Source organism: Triplophysa dalaica, chromosome 24 (genome assembly GCF_015846415.1).
Source record: "Triplophysa dalaica isolate WHDGS20190420 chromosome 24, ASM1584641v1, whole genome shotgun sequence".
Lineage (NCBI taxonomy): Eukaryota > Metazoa > Chordata > Actinopteri > Cypriniformes > Nemacheilidae > Triplophysa > Triplophysa dalaica.
This window is the reverse complement of record NC_079565.1, coordinates 9,458,723-9,477,380: the sequence shown is the minus strand read 5'-3', so window position 1 is coordinate 9,477,380 and position 18,658 is coordinate 9,458,723. Positions and strand designations below refer to the sequence as shown.

At 38.7% G+C, this 18,658-nt stretch overlaps 2 protein-coding genes across 2 annotated transcripts; both read right to left on the bottom strand.

The window, feature by feature from the left end:
* Positions 1–131: 131 nt before the first annotated feature.
* usp3 (ubiquitin specific peptidase 3) lies at positions 132–11,570 on the bottom strand. The gene is made up of 15 exons (XM_056739892.1): positions 11,215–11,570; positions 9,178–9,238; positions 8,852–8,983; positions 8,323–8,406; positions 8,035–8,116; positions 5,915–5,997; positions 4,985–5,098; positions 4,357–4,470; positions 3,819–3,965; positions 2,909–3,015; positions 2,752–2,832; positions 2,090–2,208; positions 1,530–1,643; positions 1,275–1,342; positions 132–1,035 (listed from the first exon to the last, which is right to left on the bottom strand). The coding sequence occupies exons 1-15, from the start codon at positions 11,303–11,305 to the stop codon at positions 855–857; spliced, it is 1,578 nt and encodes a 525-aa protein (XP_056595870.1). The 5' UTR covers positions 11,306–11,570; the 3' UTR covers positions 132–854.
* A 3,033-nt stretch (positions 11,571–14,603) lies between these two features.
* On the bottom strand, positions 14,604–17,909 carry si:dkeyp-73b11.8 (BPTI/Kunitz domain-containing protein). Its single transcript, XM_056739895.1, has 6 exons — positions 17,275–17,909; positions 15,884–16,081; positions 15,484–15,660; positions 15,339–15,383; positions 15,170–15,248; positions 14,604–15,013 (listed from the first exon to the last, which is right to left on the bottom strand). The coding sequence occupies exons 1-6, from the start codon at positions 17,345–17,347 to the stop codon at positions 14,902–14,904; spliced, it is 684 nt and encodes a 227-aa protein (XP_056595873.1). The 5' UTR covers positions 17,348–17,909; the 3' UTR covers positions 14,604–14,901.
* Between the last annotated feature and the right edge of the window lie 749 nt (positions 17,910–18,658).

The following is an 18,658-nucleotide window of genomic DNA, read 5'->3' as shown; positions in this document are numbered from 1 at the left end:
AGGACAACTTCATGAAAACCAGATAAGAACGGTGCATATAGCAAATTGGCATGAACATTTCCTGTCATGATCCAAGAAACACAAATCATGCATTTGACAAAACTCAAATCAAACCAGAGGTGCACAAAGACTTCGGCACAACCTGCATCCCTTTAATTCATAAACGAGCAAAACTGTACAACATTTTCAAGCTTAAAATAAACAAAACACATGAGCTAGTGGACCCTTCAGACAAATGGTTTTCACATTAGTGAGGTGACAGCCGTGTTTAACTACTGCTTTGTGATACAATTTAATCACATTAAATCAAATATTTCAAGTTTTGGCTTTTAAAACCCCCCACATCAATACAGACCTATACGGCAGACTTGAGTACAAGCAAAGCACTGAAACAAGAAGGTGTTTCTGAGCGTAACAGAAATACATTTTCCTGGAATAAGCAGCTTTGGTGAACGGGAGACTGCTGTGCCCTACGCAGAAAAGTGACGGCTGTAATAATTTTAACTGACAGAAAAACAGTCAGAGAGAAATATATCCGATTTTCAATTGTAAAGCTCCTTGTTCAGTCAATTTGTGTCGCCTGTTTCCTCTACAAATGAAACTCCCCTTTTAAACAATTATATCTGGAATCATTTCTCACTTCTGTTCCCAAACCTAACACTGGTGGCGTACGAAAGCCAAAACCAGGACGAAATATTAAAGGAAAAGTCAATACATAAGCAGCGATTAGATTTGTACTGAGGTTGTGTGATGCAGAAATTATTGTGGATAGCATAAAACGGTACACAAAGGTCCATTGACTGATCGGAGATCAGTAGGGGTGTTGTACTGATCTGGAGGCCGTAAGATAAATCTTAAAGCTTGGGTGGATTCGCTGAGACTGGCTTGTCTTGATCGTTGTGCTCTGTGTAGAACAGGATGTAAGCCTTGGCTTTGAGCACGGCTTCCTCGCTGACCGTGGTGACCGTGCTGTCGTTGAAGTGATACCACTTGCCCTCGTGCAGCCCGTATGCCGTGTAATGACCAGAGCCGATGCTGCGGGAGAAGATAGACATGTGTAATTTTACCAAAGAACACAATGTAAGTCATAATCACAGGCCAACAGGTTTTGAATCCAGTGATTTGATTGGAAGGAAAGATCATGATCTACCATCTCCCCCTAGTGGATAATATGGAGAATAAACCACTGACTGATATCATAGGAGTTCTACCTCCGCTTGAAAAACCTTTCAGTTGTCAGTAGTATGAACACAATGGTGAGAGACTTTACATACCCTGATCCATGATGCACCACTACAGCAGCGAGATCATACAGGCATCTTTCAGCTAAGCTGGTTTCCGGCTGAATACAAGATGAGAATTACTTAATGCTAGATGAGCAAAAATCTTTCACAACTATCCCAATATTCTATTTATTCATTGTTGTATTACAATAACGTTATCATTCTATTACAAGTAGCTACTGTATGTATTGCATATAACTAGCACCTTTATTTATCATTACAAGTCAATAAATGGCTAAATCTCACCTCTAACAAGTAGCTTTTCATGTCTAGGCCTCGCATAGGAAACTCTACATAGGTGTCAATCTTATTCCTCAGAAATGCTGTCCAGTGAAACCTCTTGAGATGCAAACAAAGCACCTGCATAGTGGGATATGGGTCAATGATGTATAAAGATTATCAAAATGCCAAATTTACAATACAAATAAGTAATATATATTGCAGTTATTAAAATATTAAGAATGTGGTGTACACATAAATGCTTTGTGTTTTTCAACTATGAATTGGCCAAAGCCTTAAAACATGTTGTGTGGTACGACCGTGATTTATTTTTATCTTGTATTTCCTTTTAATTATTGAGATTATTGGTTGCAGCACCATACGATAAATTACACATCATAGTCATTTCAAAATGTATATATATATATATATATATATAAAATTTATATCACTGCTGTCCATCTTAAAACCTTTTACGCAGTATTTAATCATGGACAGACAGCGACAATATATGAATATGAGATTTATTTATTATTGAAGTTGTACATTTTATATAGACATTTGATAACATTTTTTACGTCTCTCACCTTGGGTAGTTTCTGGATCCAGAACTTCTTGGTGGACTTTTGTCTCTTTTTGCACTTGTGACACATGTAGAGCTCAGTCTCATCCAGTTCCTCCAAATCTGTGAAACTACGAAGGCAATCTACAGTTGGCAGAGAGACGGAACATATTAATGTTAGAGAACAAACCCAACTCAAGCTATTTAAAGCAACAGTACACTCAAATAAACATCAATTTGTTAGACGTTATAACTATGAAGTAGGGTTGCACCGATACTAAGCTCATATACTCGTAATGACACACCGATACCTCATGTGACATACATAGAGCCCAATGATTTCCGCAATGCGGAAGACGCGGACGGAATCGAGGAATCCAGGCATAACACAGAGTTTGCGGTATAACACAGAATGGCACAGAATGGAACAGCTTACAGCTACATTAAACGTAACAGCTAAATAAATATTCAGCTACTGTTTAAATATGTATGCTGCTTGTTTTGCGTGTCTGTGCGTGAGAGTGGCGCGGGGTTGTGTACTGAACGCGTGATGCTTGTAAAGAATTCAACGCCAGTGTTTCACTGTCCGAGGACACGAACACATAAACAAACACCATTTGCGGTGATCCGTGAAATGTAAAGTATGAAATATGAAAGTGTGGATTTTGAAAGTAAGACAGCTCCCACCTTTCAAGGTGCATGTTGGCCCTGGCTCTTGGTCTTTTGTGAACTTGATTCTGAACTGGCTCGGAATGTCCAATGAAAGATCTGAAAGAAGAAAGGATTTAGCATCACCATGGCAACACAGAGCGATGCTTTGATTTACGCTTGGTTGACATCTCACCTAGGAATGGGTCGAATTTTCTAGACTCCGTCCCACATATCAAGCAGTTCACCTCATTCTGGAGGATACCACCGAACACAGACGTAACGATAGTCGAGGTCCCATTTCTAAAAATATAAACAAAACATGGAGTTACATGCCATGCAGAACCATAATGTATAATTACACATGCCCATGTGAGTACAATACAGTTCCTGAGAATCTGGACTTTGTCAAGGCGAGGGTAGCCCATCTATTCAGAGCGGGATTTACACTGCCATTTTATTCATCACAATCCACTGAACACGCCACAACGCTGGTCTCCTTTTCAATAACCCCAGCAGATCCACCCTGGACCGGAGGCTTCCTCACATTGCGTTTGCTATCTGCAGCTATTAATTCAAACACAACAGGGAGGCTCTTCCTCCTGCAGCAGGGAAGTGTGAGAACAGTCGACTCCGTGTCGGAAAGACGCTTCCCTCTGCGCGGTGTAAAGAGTTATCTTTATCACCGCTTCCCACGTACTCGTTAAACTAGCAGGGGAGATATGGAAAGAAAGGTTGCCTGCCGTGATAGTTTTACACCAGTTTCGGAATTTGCCCCCAACCATATGTGTGCTCTTTTGCAAGATAATGAGAATATGAATATATTTACAGGTAAAGTGTGTCATTGTTTTTAATGTTAAAATACTAGTACAAACTAAAAGGCAAAGACAATTATAAGTAAGACTTTAATTGATTTTTCAGAGATGTGTAAACACAAAATTAGTGTTTGGAGATAAAAGGAGGAAGACCAATTTTTAGCCTTTAAAACAAAGAGTTATCTTTCAGATTTTCTAAAATGTCCTCAGTTTTCTGTGACTGGAGCCCTGCGTGGTAGCTTTAGTACTCAAGTCAAAATGAGAATAAAAGTGTTTAGATTGATGTCTTACATGCAGCATTTGCTCTCAGAAGGATGTTTGGGTCGGTCAGGAGACACGGCAGGACTGGGTGAGCCGTTCTTGCTTCCCTGCATCTCTCTGTGGAGATGATCCAGCAGGTAACGCAGGAATTCATGAGCATCTTGTTGCTGGTAACCCCTGCAAGTTTGGTTTAGGCTTACGTTATTTATCAAGGCAGCAATAAACACATTTAATTCCTACACTCTTCAAAACAAAGGTGCTTAAAAGCACAGCGATGCCATAGAAGAACCAAGAATCGTTCAGTCAAAGGTACAGTAAACGTTTTTCGCCACAAAGAACCTTTTTTTGAAACAGAACAGTTCTTCACATGTTAATGGTTCTTTATGGAACCGAAAGGTTCTTCAAAAAACCTTTTGAAACACCTCTTATATACACCTAGTATACAAGAGCATTTCTCAAAAGTGAACAGTATTGTACTGAATATAAATCACACTATTATTAGTAAAAATCTAGACTATGGTACAGAATATGAAATGTAGGACACATTTATTGACTGATTATGAGATACCTGAAACTTGGCATTATTTTCCAGATAACGTAAAAGACAGCGTCTGGGCTAAAGGCGGTCTGACTTCCCTGCCAAAGTGAACAAAGCGTTTTTCTGAACTCCTCAACCAGAGATCTGCAAAACAAAGAAATGATTTTAATTGAGAATACAGGAATCTTATATATACTGTAAAAAAATCTAAACTTCCAAAATATGCTTTAGATTAAAATGCATCAAAATGTATATTTTCAAAGTCAGATCTCATGTAATGTAGTTTGCATTATCAAAATACATGAAATCAACAGGAAATGGAATTTACAACAAATTTTACTTTATTAATATGACTGGGTCATAAAAAGTTCAAAATGTACTTGTAATTTTCTTAAAATCATTTACGATAACACCTGAGCAGGTATAAAAAGGTAAACAGGTGATTTTATTGTTGACTTTAACATCAAACAATAAATTCTGTATAATGTCTGTAAGGAATATACAAGAATAAAAGGATATATATATATTTTTTAAACTGTTCAGTCACCAGGATTTATTTGGTTAGGTAAATTGTTGCCTTGTAAGTTTCTTTAAGAAGGACACCATTTAAACCCAACCCCACCCCTCCCTTTTTGTCATCCAGTGGAGAGGACCTTACACACTGCTGTCCCCTTGACTTCTGGTGTGGTACATTCTCCGTCCTGCCGTTTTCCCGCTTCGTAAGGCCACAGAGGGCAGCTCCTTGAAATAACAACTGAACGCCTGGATGTTACTGGAGATGGGAAACAAAAAACAGCTTTTGACCACATGGAGATGTCACTAAAATACTGACAACAACTGGCAACGCTGAACCAAAATCGACCTCCAGGTTTATACTTCCTAACAAAAATCAAACATCGAAAATGTGGCGAAATATTACACAAACGCTGCCAAGGCTTATTTTCCATGGAATAATACCCGCAAAGCTGCGCAAATGGAAAGGTATTTGAAGTAGATTTAGTGTACTTCCAATCAGGCCATAAAACAAAGTCATGGTCACACAGTTGCATGAGAAACAAAATAAAGAACGAAAAATCTAAACATTTAGGCACCATTTAAATGGCAGACCAAAAATAAGGACCATTTAGTGGTGCTCTCTTTGCACATTTCTATTGTTTTGCAACTTGAAAATACCAGTTCATTCTTGACTATTCCTTTTTGTCCATCGGCTTCCAAAACAATTTGCCGTTCGAAAACCTCAGGAACCCGAAGTTCAGTGAAATAAACGCTTCCTCTGACAAGTTCAAAATAACAGTGGCTGTACGGTGGATGTGATATCTGGCACGAGCCGTTGGCTGTGGTTTATGCGTCAGCTCGGCCAGTGTAAGGTTGGCTGCGGTGAGCAGGCAGACAGCCTAATCCATCCGCTGGCTGCTCACCAAACTTTACTCCCGCCAGCACATTGGCCACAGATGCATCACTGTCTGCGGCAGGTCCCGTAGGCTCCAAGAAAAAACCAGGAGGCATTCCGCCCTCAACCACCCAGGCCACCCGCACAGTCACGCGTCACCGGCTGCCCTCGGCTCGGGGTCACGGCGGTTGCTCTTACCTTAGGGACTGGAGAATGGCGTTCATGAAGCAGGTGTTGCCCAGGTTACGCAGGCCCGTGGCACAAAAGGCGGTGGAGCCTTCCTGTGTGGGGTCATTTATCGAGAATTATGGCTCCAGAACATTTTTTATCAAAACAAATGTTTTTAGTAAATTGTTTATAATTTATAAACACCACGCAGCAGCTCAACGACCAATTACTCTACATCATCGACATAAGTTATGTCATAAGATGGTCATACAGACGTGCTCATATTTGTTGGTACCCCTCCACAAAAAACGAAGAATGCACAATTTTGACTGACTGACAAACTGACTAAAGTAATTGGCATCCACCGTTGTTTATTCCATATTTAATAGAAATCAGACTTTGTTTTTGATTTTTGATTCAAGATAAGATTGTAAATAATAAAACAAACGATAATGTCATTGACAGAAGTGATGGGACCCCTTATCTAATATTTTGTTGCACAACCTTCAAAAGGAAATCACTTCAAACAAGTGTTTTCTGTAGCTCTAAATGAGACTTCTGCACCTGTTAACAGGTGGTGTGGCTCACTCTTCCTAAACAAACGGCTCCAGCTGTCTCAGGTTTGAGGGATGAATTCTCCAGACAGCAAGTTTCAGCTCTTTCCATAGATGTTCCATAGGATTCACATCAGGACTCACAGAAGGCCACTTCAGAATAGTCCAATGTTTTGTTCTTATCCATTCTTGGGTGATTTTAGCTGTGTGTTTTGGGTGGACTGATGGTGTTCTCTCAACTCAACTCAACTCAACTCAACTTTATTTATATAGCGCTTTTTACAATTTTCATTGTTACAAAGCAGCTGTACATGAGACACATTTAATACAAGTATGAATTCTAAAGCAGCCCCCCCGGCCAGGCAGATAGTGCAAAACAATATGCAAACGGTGGTGAGGAACCCAAAACTCCCATCGAGAAAAAAAAACTCAGGGGAACCCAGGCCCAACCAGGGGATTCCAGTTCCCCTCTGGCAAAAGCTGCTGCCTCTGCACAAGCTCAACAGTGCTTGCACAACAGTGAACAGTGAACAGTGCTTGTTCCCTTCTTTAAAAGCTTGATTTTTTCATCTGTGAACATAGAGCTGATGTGAATTGCCAAAAAGCTCCCGTTTTGACTCATCTGTCCAAATGACATTCTCCCAGAAGGATTGTGGCTTGTCGATTCCAGTCTCGCTTTTCTATGTTTTTCTTTCAAAAGTGGAGTTGCTCAAAAAGCGACGGATGGTGCGATCAGAAACTGATGTACCTTCACCTTGGAGTTCAGCTTGTCTCTCTTTGGCAGTAATCCTTGGTTCTTTTTCTACCATTCGCACTATTCATATGTTCAATCTGGGGTTGATTTTCCTCTTGCGGCCGCGCCCATGCAGGTTGGCTACAATGCCTTGGACCTCAAATTTCTTAATGTTTAGAACTGTTGTCACAGGAACATCGAGCTGCTTGGAGATGGTCTTGTAGCCTTTACCTTTACCATGCTTGTCTATTATTTTCTTTCTGAATATGTGTAATTCTAATTAAGAAACTAATTACCTTGAAATCTCACTATAATCCACTGATGTTTTATCTTTCCTGAGGGGTGCCAACAAATGTGTCCAGGCCATTTTAGAATATCTTTGTAGAATAAGCAACAATTCATCTCTTTCCACAGCTTCTTTGCTTTATTCTATGACGTACCAAAGGCATCCAAGTATACATGACACAATAGCTTTAAATTTTATCACTCTTCATGAGGAATGAAGCAATATTTCAAAGAGCTGTACCAACAAAATTTGAGCACGTCTGTATAATGTTTGTCTGAACCATATCTTAACAGATTGTAAAGTTATATGGAGCAGTTTAAAGGTAAACAACGCTAGTCCAACGCTGGTCCAAAGGAACTTTCTGTTTCAGTTTTTGAACACCACACAAACATTGAAAAAAATACAACCAACTGAAAATTTGTAACTGAATCAAAATGTTAAACTAATATCTTCAAGATTTAATTATATATGTACAAACAAATAAATAAAAACACTCTTAAACCAGAAGTGCTTTTGGACCAGTGTTTACATCTTATGAGGTGGTCTAAAGATAGCATTTGACAATTGATAGACTTACACCATCTTTCTTCAGCTTGCTGTCGGGAGATGAACTGTCTGAAAGTTTTCTCTTCCTTTGCCTCTCAGTATTAGACACAGAGCTGAATGGAGTGATAGAAGAAATCATTTTTAAATCATAAATTTGCTTTCGATTCATTCGATAGAATTATGTAGAATAAACCCAGATTTATTAGGCTATTTAACATGATTTTTAAAACATTGTTCTAATTGCTATTCATTTGAGTTATTTTAGTTTAATGGCTATTTAGCCATTTCAGTCATTTCAAATTTCACCATCACGACTTACTTTTCCAAACTCTGCAGATGCTCTCTGACCCTCTGAACGTGCCCCAGTTTTGTGTCGTTCACTACAAATTCATCACATCTGTAACTGTAAAAACACAGTGTGATGGTCAACAAGGTTGCTTGCAATTAAAGTGACAGTTCACCAAAACATTTAACTTCCATCATTTACTCCATTTGTTCCAAATTTGTATCGATTTCTTTGTTCTGATCAATACTTGTAAGAATTCTTCTAACCAAACAGTTTTCGGCCACTATTGACTACCATAGTAGGAAAAATGACAACGGTAGTCAAAAGTGCCCCAGAAACTCTTTGTTTCCTACATTGTTTAAAATATCTTACTTTGTGTTTAGCAGAACAATTTTGTTCCACTATGGTAGTGAATGGTGGCCAAGAATAGTTTGATTACAAGCATTCTTCCAAATATCTTTCTCTGTGTTCATCAGAACAAAGAACTATATACAGATTTGAAACAACTCGAGGTAGAGTAAATAAAGATGTTACTTTTATTTTTGGGTGAGATTTAACTAACCAGAATGTGCTATAACTGTTACAGTCCATACACACGGAGTGCTGCTGACATTTTTCTCGCTCTGGCTTCCTTTGACTGCCAGGCGGAAGCTGTATGTCCTCGAAATGCTTTTTCGCATGTCCATTAACATACCTGCAGGATGACAACAAAGCTCTTTAATGACGTTGTCTTACTATAAACAGCTTAAATATCATTTCTCATAATTAATAACGCAACAACCTATACGATTACTTCAAAATGCATCATTTAAATCATAGAAAAGGAACGAGACCACACACAGACTGACAATATCAATTTTCTGTTGGTGTACACACACAAATGCTCACCTTCCACAATGCACGTTCAGACACGTCAGGCAAACCCAGGGACTTTTGTTTGATCTGCAAACTACAAAAATAGACACGTTTTATAGCCACGGTATGATTCAGTCTGTTTTGTTTGGCACGGCCGGTATGAATAAAACCAGACCCACATGGCCACGACTCGCTGCAGTAAACATGTTTGTTTGATTAACAGTTCTTTGTGCGGAGATAAGCATCACGTTAACCTCGTGTCAGTCTGTTTTGAATGTAATCTCTAGCTTGCCTGCTGGGAAAGTGAGCTTGGTTCTAATTGCCTTGATCACCTTCCCTGCCAGCTCACGGCTAGCATCTGAATTAGCCGTTGCTAGGGAACGCTCAATTCTCGTGAATGCTGTTCTGTGCACGACCCAGCAAATGTGGAGAAAGTCAATAGACCACGGCTCTTCATACCTGCTGACTGCTTGCACGCCTATAATAAAAGCTCCTTTATCAAATCGAATGCAGTGATATTGTAACATGCTTTATATAATACTACAGAAATGAAGCGAATAAAGGATGGTAATGATAACCATAAAGATGAAGTTTTTCTTAGTAACATGATAATCCAATGTGTTCCTAAAAAAACGTAAGGCATTGTTCAAACTAAACAGGTAAGGCCTGTGACACACTTTGAGATAAGTCATTTATATGCTTTCTTATAGGCAACTCTTTTATCCAGATCACATTGTCGTAATTACAAATAAAACATTGATTGTGTGTTTTAAATTTAGGAGATCTAAGAAAAATGACTTTTCGTCTATACTTAAAGTCTCTGTCCACAAAAGACAAAGTTGAAATGTGCTCTTCTGAAGCATGAAATGTGTTAAACAAGATATATGGGGCAGTTCTCAAGCCCGGGTTGTGCTGAGGGGCCGCTGGGTGTAACACCCTATATGTTCATATGCCTTTAGTGTAATCTGTCGATGCATGCAATCCATATCAGTGTATGTCGAGTTACAAAAGTACTTAACATAAGGTGTTGGACACCTAATTTCACATAACATGAAAACAGTATCAGGGCATCGCAATATAGTTTATATGTATATGCTGTTTGGGTGAGATTATTATCATTGCAGTAATGCTAGATCAGACACCAGATTGTGCCTTGCTTTGGTGTTGCCACGAGACCTAATGGGTTGCTCCAAACCCTTTAATGGTGTCCTTAAATGTTTCTGAGAACATTTTCTGCATGCCCTTGACAGCTGTCTCCAAAGAACCCCAAAAATGCCATTTACACGTTAAAGCAAACTATTTTTATTCTTCCCTCCTAACAACAGTCACACCAAAACAAAATATGGCAAAGCAGAGAAGATATAAAGGTAAAACTTCGTGCATTTCAGTGTTTTTTAAGGTCGTAGACATTGATACCGGTGTTGCAAAGCCTTCATGACGCATGTTTGCAAACATTATTTCCGGTTTGTTATATTATCAATGTATACCGTCATATTTTCATTTATATGCCACAGCATCAAACAATGTTGTTTATAAATTATTGTTACATATAAGATCAACACCTCAACGTAAAAGAGAGAGAGTAGAGCAAAAATACGAAGCAGATTAAAAACGAGATTAAAAGCCACGAAAACAAAGCTCCCTCACTCCTTTCGCTAAAACAAACACAGAGAGGACCATACAAAGTATTTTTACTTAGACTACTGTATTTATTGTTGAATGTTTTAAATGTTTACAAGTAACGTTTGATGAACAATGAACGTGGCGCTTTAACACTCAAATGAGCGAATTTGACTTCTTGGCGATGTGTAACGTTAACTCCTCCATGCTGGGTTTGACACAAGCACTTTTACGGTTTATTATCATAATTATAAAAGTAATGTCTTATTTTTCTCAAGTCCAACACTATAGCAGTAGCCTACATTAACTACAAAAGAAAGTGTTCTAGCCTAAACTGGTGAGCAAGATGATGGCACTAGCCGGTTAGCTAGCTCGAGCTAACTCGCAAGAAACCGACTGCGGTGTTACAAAATAATATTGAGAAATCGTCCAAATGCGAATATAACTCACCGGTACAACACCATGAAGAAGGAGAACCATTGGGAAACCGGGTCGGGTCCACCGTGATACAGACGCTGGAGTTTAGGTGAGGACACTCCATGAGTCTTGCTAAGCTAACGTTAAACGCCCGCCTGTACCTGGCCTGCGCTGGATGAATCGTTATTTTAAAAAACTACAGTTATATGGAGTCTAAGCTCCCGCTTTAGGTTACAATATGTGGCTTTTAAAATACATATAAGTAGGATTCGTAAAGTCGACCTACAGTTTAACGTTAATTTTATGAGGTTTGGACAGAAGTGCTATTTGCACTAGTCAAGCCGTGTCTCAAAACCTACTGAACTGACTACCTAGTAGCAAACATTTTTGGTTAACTTGGTCTAGCTTTGTCTGTAGTTTAAACTTAGACGAGACATAATTCATTGAGAGTACTAGTAAATATGTAAAATGCATATGTATTATAGTTTAATGTTTGAAACGTGTTTTTATAAATTGTATTTGTAGTTGTTGTTATTTATGTGCCATACATATAATACAAATCAGAGAAAACTATATTTGTTTTTGCATGGTTTTAAGATGGCCAAAATTATATATTTTGTATAAAACATGAACTTAATCTATTGTAGCATCTCCGTGATTGGCTAATTTTGTTGCAATGCATTGTGGGTACAATGGACAAGCTCCCTCTTGAGGAAGTGCCCTGATGTATGGTAAAAAGACAATTCTCTCATCATTTACTCACCCCTGGTTGTTGCAAAGCGGTCTAAATTGTGCTGTTCCACTGAACACAGAAGAGATCTAGACGAATGTTTGTATTTAAACAGTTCTGGGGCACTATCGACTTCCATAGTAGGGAAAAAACTACTATGGTAGTAAATGGTGCCACATAACTATTTAGTTTCCCATGTTCTTCAAAATCAACAGAACAAATAACCTTGTTTTTCAAACCTGTATACATTAAATTGTTCCAATGAACACAGAGGAAGATATTTGGAAGAATGTTCGCAATTTTCAGTTCTGGGACATCATCCTCTACCATGGTAGGAAAAATATAGAAAATATATATATTTTTTTTAAAATGTACAATGCAAAATGAAAATTAAAACCGCAAGATCAATACTATAGTCACTCCAAAAAAAATAAAAATCAATCTTTCCGTCAAGTGGATCTCTTTGAATGGATTATCAACATTTATGGTTTAACGATCATGTGATTGATGCTTGTACTCTACTCTACTGTACTTTTTACATTTATACATTTGGTAGACGCTTTTATCCAAAGCGACTTAAATTGCATTATCCTATACATTTATACATAGGTATGTGCAATACCCTGGTATCGAACCCACAACCTTGCGTTGTTAACGCAATGCTCTTACCATTGAGATAGAGGAAATCTTTTTAGGGCTAGGGGGGGGCCCAAGAGCCTTGACACAATTCAAACACTGGACTATACCATTTAATCCTTCCCACTATGGTAGACAATGAGGTCTCGGAAGTGAAAATGACTAGGGGTGTTGATGGGGTGTAGGAGTGCAGGAGAGTGTGGAAGTAAGCCGGTGCAGATCCAGTGATAGTCCTGTAGACAAGCATTAGTGACTTGAATCTGATACGGGTTGCAACCGGTAGCCAGTGAAGAGAGATGAAAAGGGGAGTCACGTGAGCCCTTTTGGGCTGTTGGAAGACGAGGCGTGCTCCTGCGTTCTGAACCAGCTGAAATGGTTTGATAGCCTTTGCAGGAAGACCAGCAAGGAGAGCATTGCAGTAGTCCAACCTTGAGATTACCAGGGCCTGGACAAGGAGACCTTGCTTAGTGAGATAGGGTCTGACCTTTCCAATGTTGAATAAGGCAAATCGGCATGACCGTGTTGTCTTTGCAATGTGATCATTGAAGGACAGCTGTTCATCAAAGATGAGTCGAAGGTTCCTGGCTGTTTTGGAATGGGTGATTGTGGTATTGCCAAGATGGATGCTGAGATCGTGTTGGACCATAGGGTGTGCCGGAAATACGAGTAGTTCTGTCTTGGCAGGGTTTAGCTGGAGGTGATGCCCTTTCATCCAAGCTGAGATGTCCTCGAGGCAGGCTGTAATGCGTGCAGCTACAGTGGTATCGTCTGGGTGAAACGAGATGTAGATCTGGGTGTCGTCGGCATAACAGTGATACGAGAAGCCATTTGCCTGTATGATGGGTCCCAAGGATGTCGTGTAGATGGAAAAAAGCAGCGGTCCAAGCACCGACTCCTGAGGGACCCCAGTGATCATGTGGTGAGCAGTGGACAGCGAGCCCCTCCATGACACCCTGAAGGATCTGTCGGAAAGGTAGGATTTGAACCAGCGGAGGGTAGAGCCTGAGATTCCTAGTCATGACGGGCTTGCTAGCAGTATCTGGTGATTGACAGTGTCAAACGCTGCAGATAGGTCTAGCAGAATCAGGACAGAGGATTTAGATTCCGCCTTGGCTAGCCGCAGTGCTTCTTTGACCGATAGCAGTGCCGTCTCAGTGGAGTGGTTTGTTTTGAAGCCAGACTGCTTGTCATCCAGTAGTTTATTCTGGAATAGTTAGGAAGACACCTGGTTGAAAGCTGCCCTTTCAAGTGTTTTTGCTATAAACGGGAGGAGAGAGACATGTCTGTAACTATCGGGAGTAGAAGGGTCCAATGTTGGTTTCTTCAGTAGGGGCGTGACCTAGGCCTGTTTGAATTTGGATGGAAAAGTGCCGGTGAGCAGGGAGGTGTTGATGATGTGTGTGAGTGCAGGTGTGAGCGAGCTGGATATGGCCTGAAGGAGATCGGAAGGGATAGGCTCAAGGGGACAGGTGGTGGGGTGGCTGGAGAGAAGTCTGGTGACTTCAGTGTCCGTAAGTGGGGTGAACGAGGAGAGTTCGATGGTAGGAGTGTGGGAGGTGTTTCCCGAGGTCTGAGGTACCGAGAATTGTTTGCTGATAGATGATGTTTTGTCAGTGAAAAATGTATTTATTCAGGTATGAAATTACAAGAGCGTGTGTATGACAATGATGACAGAATTTTCATTTTCACTATCTCGTTAAGCAAAGTTTCGTGTTTTCCTCTAGAGGGACCGCCTAAGTTTAGTTGATTTTCAAGTAAAAACCGATGCTGTGCAAGGCAAGAATCTGTTTTTAATGGATGTTAAGGACAATAAAATATGTTTGTGTTTGCATAGAGGCCTGTAATGGCAGATTCATCCTTACGCCCTATAATATCCCACAATCCTGTATCAATTGTAAATAGCAACCAAAGGCACATTCAAAAGGAGTACATTCATTAAAAAATCATCACTCAGTTTTTATCACAAATCATTGCACTATAGTAACTAAATATTGGTAAAACTTTTTTAGATCATTAGACCCAAATTTAGTAAGCATTTACTAAAAATACCAACAAATCTACTTTAGTTCTTTATTGTGAAACGTCAGCTTCCAGGACACACAGTATAAAAACAAATGTTACATCAAATCAAAATACAGCAGATAAAAGCATAAAGTACAAGTGACAGTCAATGAGCCTCATCATTCCCTGTACACAGTTAACATTTTAACAAAAAGTATGTGGTAAGTGACGATGTCACTTAGTGATGTTTTTTGTACATTTGTGGTGTAAAATTTGTTAAAATATGAAACGTAGTGAAAAAAAATCCTATAAAGATGATGAATTAATGTTTCACTAATGATGAGAATGATCTACTATGGCGCTGAACTTGACTGTGCGTCTACTCCGGCCATCTCAACTTTGTCTTCTTTTAAAGGCTGTTCTGACTTGCCTTTATCCTTTTTCTCACGTTTTTTTGAACTAGGCCTAGAAATGATAATGAATAGAATTGATATACAAATCCATTTGAACAACAGCAGGACCAATCACATTAGAAGACTGAAACTGCTTAACTGTAATATGAAATAAAAGGAGATGACGACAAAATTGTTTGACATATACAGACAGGAATATATCACTTACTTCTTCTTGACAGCAAAAACAATCACCACAATGAGAATAATTGCACCTATGAGGCCCAGAACAACACCCAAGATAATCCCTATAAAAGTAAATTATAGATGATTATCAATGTTTTGAATGATAGAGTTGAAAACATGTTTTCTGTGGGTAACTCGACTCTGTAACTTACCGACTGGTACATCTGTTTCATCAGAATGATCCTCAAGACCTGCATCTATTTAAACATGTGTCACACAAAAGATGTTCATTCAAATGTAGTTTTGAAATAGATCTAAGGTTAAAATGTCCAACAGCCCAATTTAAAGCACACCTACCTGTTGCTTTGTAACACGTAGCATTGCAGTCGTTAAATGAAAGGAAACGGTTTCCATTGCCCACACAGCCAGTCCAATAAAACGTCTTACATGTGTGATGGTCAGGGCTGTAGTAATATCTGAGGTAGCCGCCAGTACATAGCCCTATTTTTAATGGAAGCGCGCAAGCCTGAGTTCCTAGAAAACAAAAGCACATCAAATACAACATAAACAAATCTTTTCAATTACTGACACCTTTAATTACTGAGTTACAAATATAATTGAATTTATGGATGGTTGGGTGCAAACATACATAGACATGGTTTTGTTGTATTTACCACAGGGTGGCAGTATTTCTTAAGCCAGATGTGTTCAGTCTATTTACTGCATTATTGTATTCAAATATATGAGGATGACTTACTGTCCTCTGGGAACAGCTCTGCAGCTTTGTTAGAACAGTTTCTCATGCAGTCTCTCTCATTTGTAAAGTGGTTTCCCACGCCACCATTTCCACTGTATCGGAACGGGTAACAGTTGTCTTCCTTCTGATCATAGAACATGTAAATCTTAACATCAGTTGCTGTTCCATCATCTTTTTCAGGCGCCATGCTGCAGATATCTAGATTTTGGAAATAAAACATGCACATGTTTAAATTCTTGTCTAAGGTGTGTAAAAGTACGCAGTCAAAGATTTCAATAATAATTGCATTTTTGTCAAATCTACATTATGATAGGGTCATGTAGAAACTTTAATTAATTTTTAACTAATCTGGCACAGAACACACCTAGTTTTTATGATGGTCGTAAATGTCTTCATTTTTTACAGATACGGTATCCTTTTAGACGTTAATGAGTAACATGTTACGCCTGTGCAACCAGAACTGTCACAAACATTAGACTAGAGTGGAGTTAGTACAAAATAGTGTGTTTTTAGTCTTGTGTTTGAAAAATGTAATCAGTAACGCTTAAGGGTTATGTTTGTTAACATTAGTTAACAGCATTAGTTGACATACACTAACAATGAAGAGCACTTTTTCAACTTAGTTGATGTTAATTTCAACATTTAATCAATTCGTCTGTTCACATAAATTAATGAAATTAACATCATGAAATAACATCAACAGATAATGAATAAATGTATTGATATGAAGTCAATACATGTTGTAAAAATATGTTGCTCATGTTAATGAATGGAACCTTACTGTGATGTTTTACCGAACAATCTTCTTTTGGATCAGGTGTGTGATTATTTGAGGAAATGGTGTTCAATATACAACATCTATGTTACTTTCTGAATTGATTTTCTTAAATATAACTACATGTAATTTGAGATGCTTTTTAATCTCCTTCCATTTACCTGCCAAAGATGACTCTCCAAGGTGTGACAGGAAAAGCAAGTTCAAATAATAACCTTTGCTCATACTTGCATATTTATACTTTACCACATTGTATCACTGAAAAAATATGCTTCTGTTTAGTCTGTTCGGTTTCTTTATATTTTTAATAGTTTAATGACAGTTTACTCTTCCAAGTGGCTCACAAGGTTATACAAAATGACATACAGAACAGAGCATATCCAAGCAGATTTGTTTTTACTGATGTGTAAATAAATGACTATTTCTGTTATTACTCTAAAACAAATTCTGTAGCTTTTTTCACAAGAATTCTGCCCCATATTTTAAAAAATATATAACTTGTAAATTATTGTGGGGCCCTCTGCGCCCTGAGCATTTAAAATTGCTCCGACCTTTTACACTTATATGCTTTTTTGTATTCCATTAAATGCGTTTTAAAAGTAAATATAACACTTACCCGGTTTTCCATTTTGGGCCAGAATATTCTGATACAGAGCAAAAATGAATAAAATAATGCCAAGATCCCTCATGGTGAATCACGCAGTCTTGAGAACACTGGTGAAGATGAACGATTGAATGAAAATTATAATGAGCGAGGGGAAGATATTTTACCCTTTGTACTTTCTATAGATAAGAGCAATAAACTTCCTGTAGGCTACAACACACCCGTATCACTAGATTCACTGTGCTGTCCGTTTAAAAGAAACTCTTTACTTTTTGGTATATATTCAAAACTGTACATAATCTATAAATATATATTGTTTCTAGTATAAAAGTAGATCTGTAATTTCAGTGCAAAATGAGCTGATATACTGGAAGTCATGTTACATCATATCACACCTCACTATGGAACAATTACATTTACATTATGTTTAGTCATTAAGCAGACACTTTTATCCAAAGCGAAGAGTTTAGGGAACAATAAGCGATATAAGGGTCATACAGGAGCAATAATACAATAAGTGCCAATAAAAAGTTACTGGTTTCAATAAAAGCTAGACCACTACCTGTTGATAGAAACAGAGAAGGATCGTATATTTGTTGTCTGTCAATTATTTACAGAAGAGATGGGTTTTAAGTAGTTTGCATTTTGTGACAGATGTGAAGGAAGAATGTTCCACCAGGAAGGAGTTGTGAATGAGAATGAGCGGGAAAGCGATTAACTGCCCTTATGGGAAGGCAATACAAGACGCTGGTGGAGTGCTGAACGCAGGGATCTTGATGGGGTGTAGTAGGAAAGTGTGAAAGTATGCTGGTGCAGATCCAGTGATAGTCCTGTAGGCAAGCATTAGTGACTTGAACCTGATACGGGCTTCAACCGATAGCCAGTGGAGAGAGACGAAATGGGGTGTCACATGAGCCCTTTTGGGCTGTTGGAAGACGAGGTGTGCTACTTCGTTCTAAACCAGCTGAGCAGTTTGATAGCATTTAAAGGAAGACTAGCAAGGAGAGCATTGCAGTAGTCCAACCTTGAGATTATCAGGGTCTGGACACGGAGTTGTGCCAAGGGTCTAACCTTTCTAATGTTGAATAAGGCATATCGGCATGACCGCGTTGTCTTTGCAATGTGATCATTTATGGACAGCTGTTCATCAAAGATTACTCTGAGGTTCCTGGCTGTCAATTATTCAAAGGTTACCAATGAAAATAGTATCTGGCTCCACACAGGGAGATTCAGGTTTCAGCGATAGCATTCACTTATAATGAAGGAGAAACAGTATAGCAAAGGAGCATAAAAACTAATTTAGTCACATTAGCAAAATAGAAAGAATTTTGGTACAGACAGAAGCATTACATTTAACAAGATTATTGGGAGGATTCTCACATTACCTTTCTAAAAC

Coding starts and splice junctions, on each gene's coding strand:
- si:dkeyp-73b11.8 (XM_056739895.1), bottom strand. CDS start 17,347: ATGAGGGATCTTGGCATTATTTTATTCATTTTTGCTCTGTATCAGAAT. Junction 15,661..15,883: donor AGAGCTGTTCCCAGAGGACA/GTAAGTCATCCT, acceptor TTTGTTTTCTAG/GAACTCAGGCTTGCGCGCTT. Junction 15,249..15,338: donor TGAAACAGATGTACCAGTCG/GTAAGTTACAGA, acceptor TTACTTTTATAG/GGATTATCTTGGGTGTTGTT.
- usp3 (XM_056739892.1), bottom strand. CDS start 11,305: ATGGAGTGTCCTCACCTAAACTCCAGCGTCTGTATCACGGTGGACCCG. Junction 9,239..11,214: donor TTCTTCATGGTGTTGTACCG/GTGAGTTATATT, acceptor CTATTTTTGTAG/TTTGCAGATCAAACAAAAGT. Junction 1,644..2,089: donor GGATCCAGAAACTACCCAAG/GTGAGAGACGTA, acceptor CCCACTATGCAG/GTGCTTTGTTTGCATCTCAA.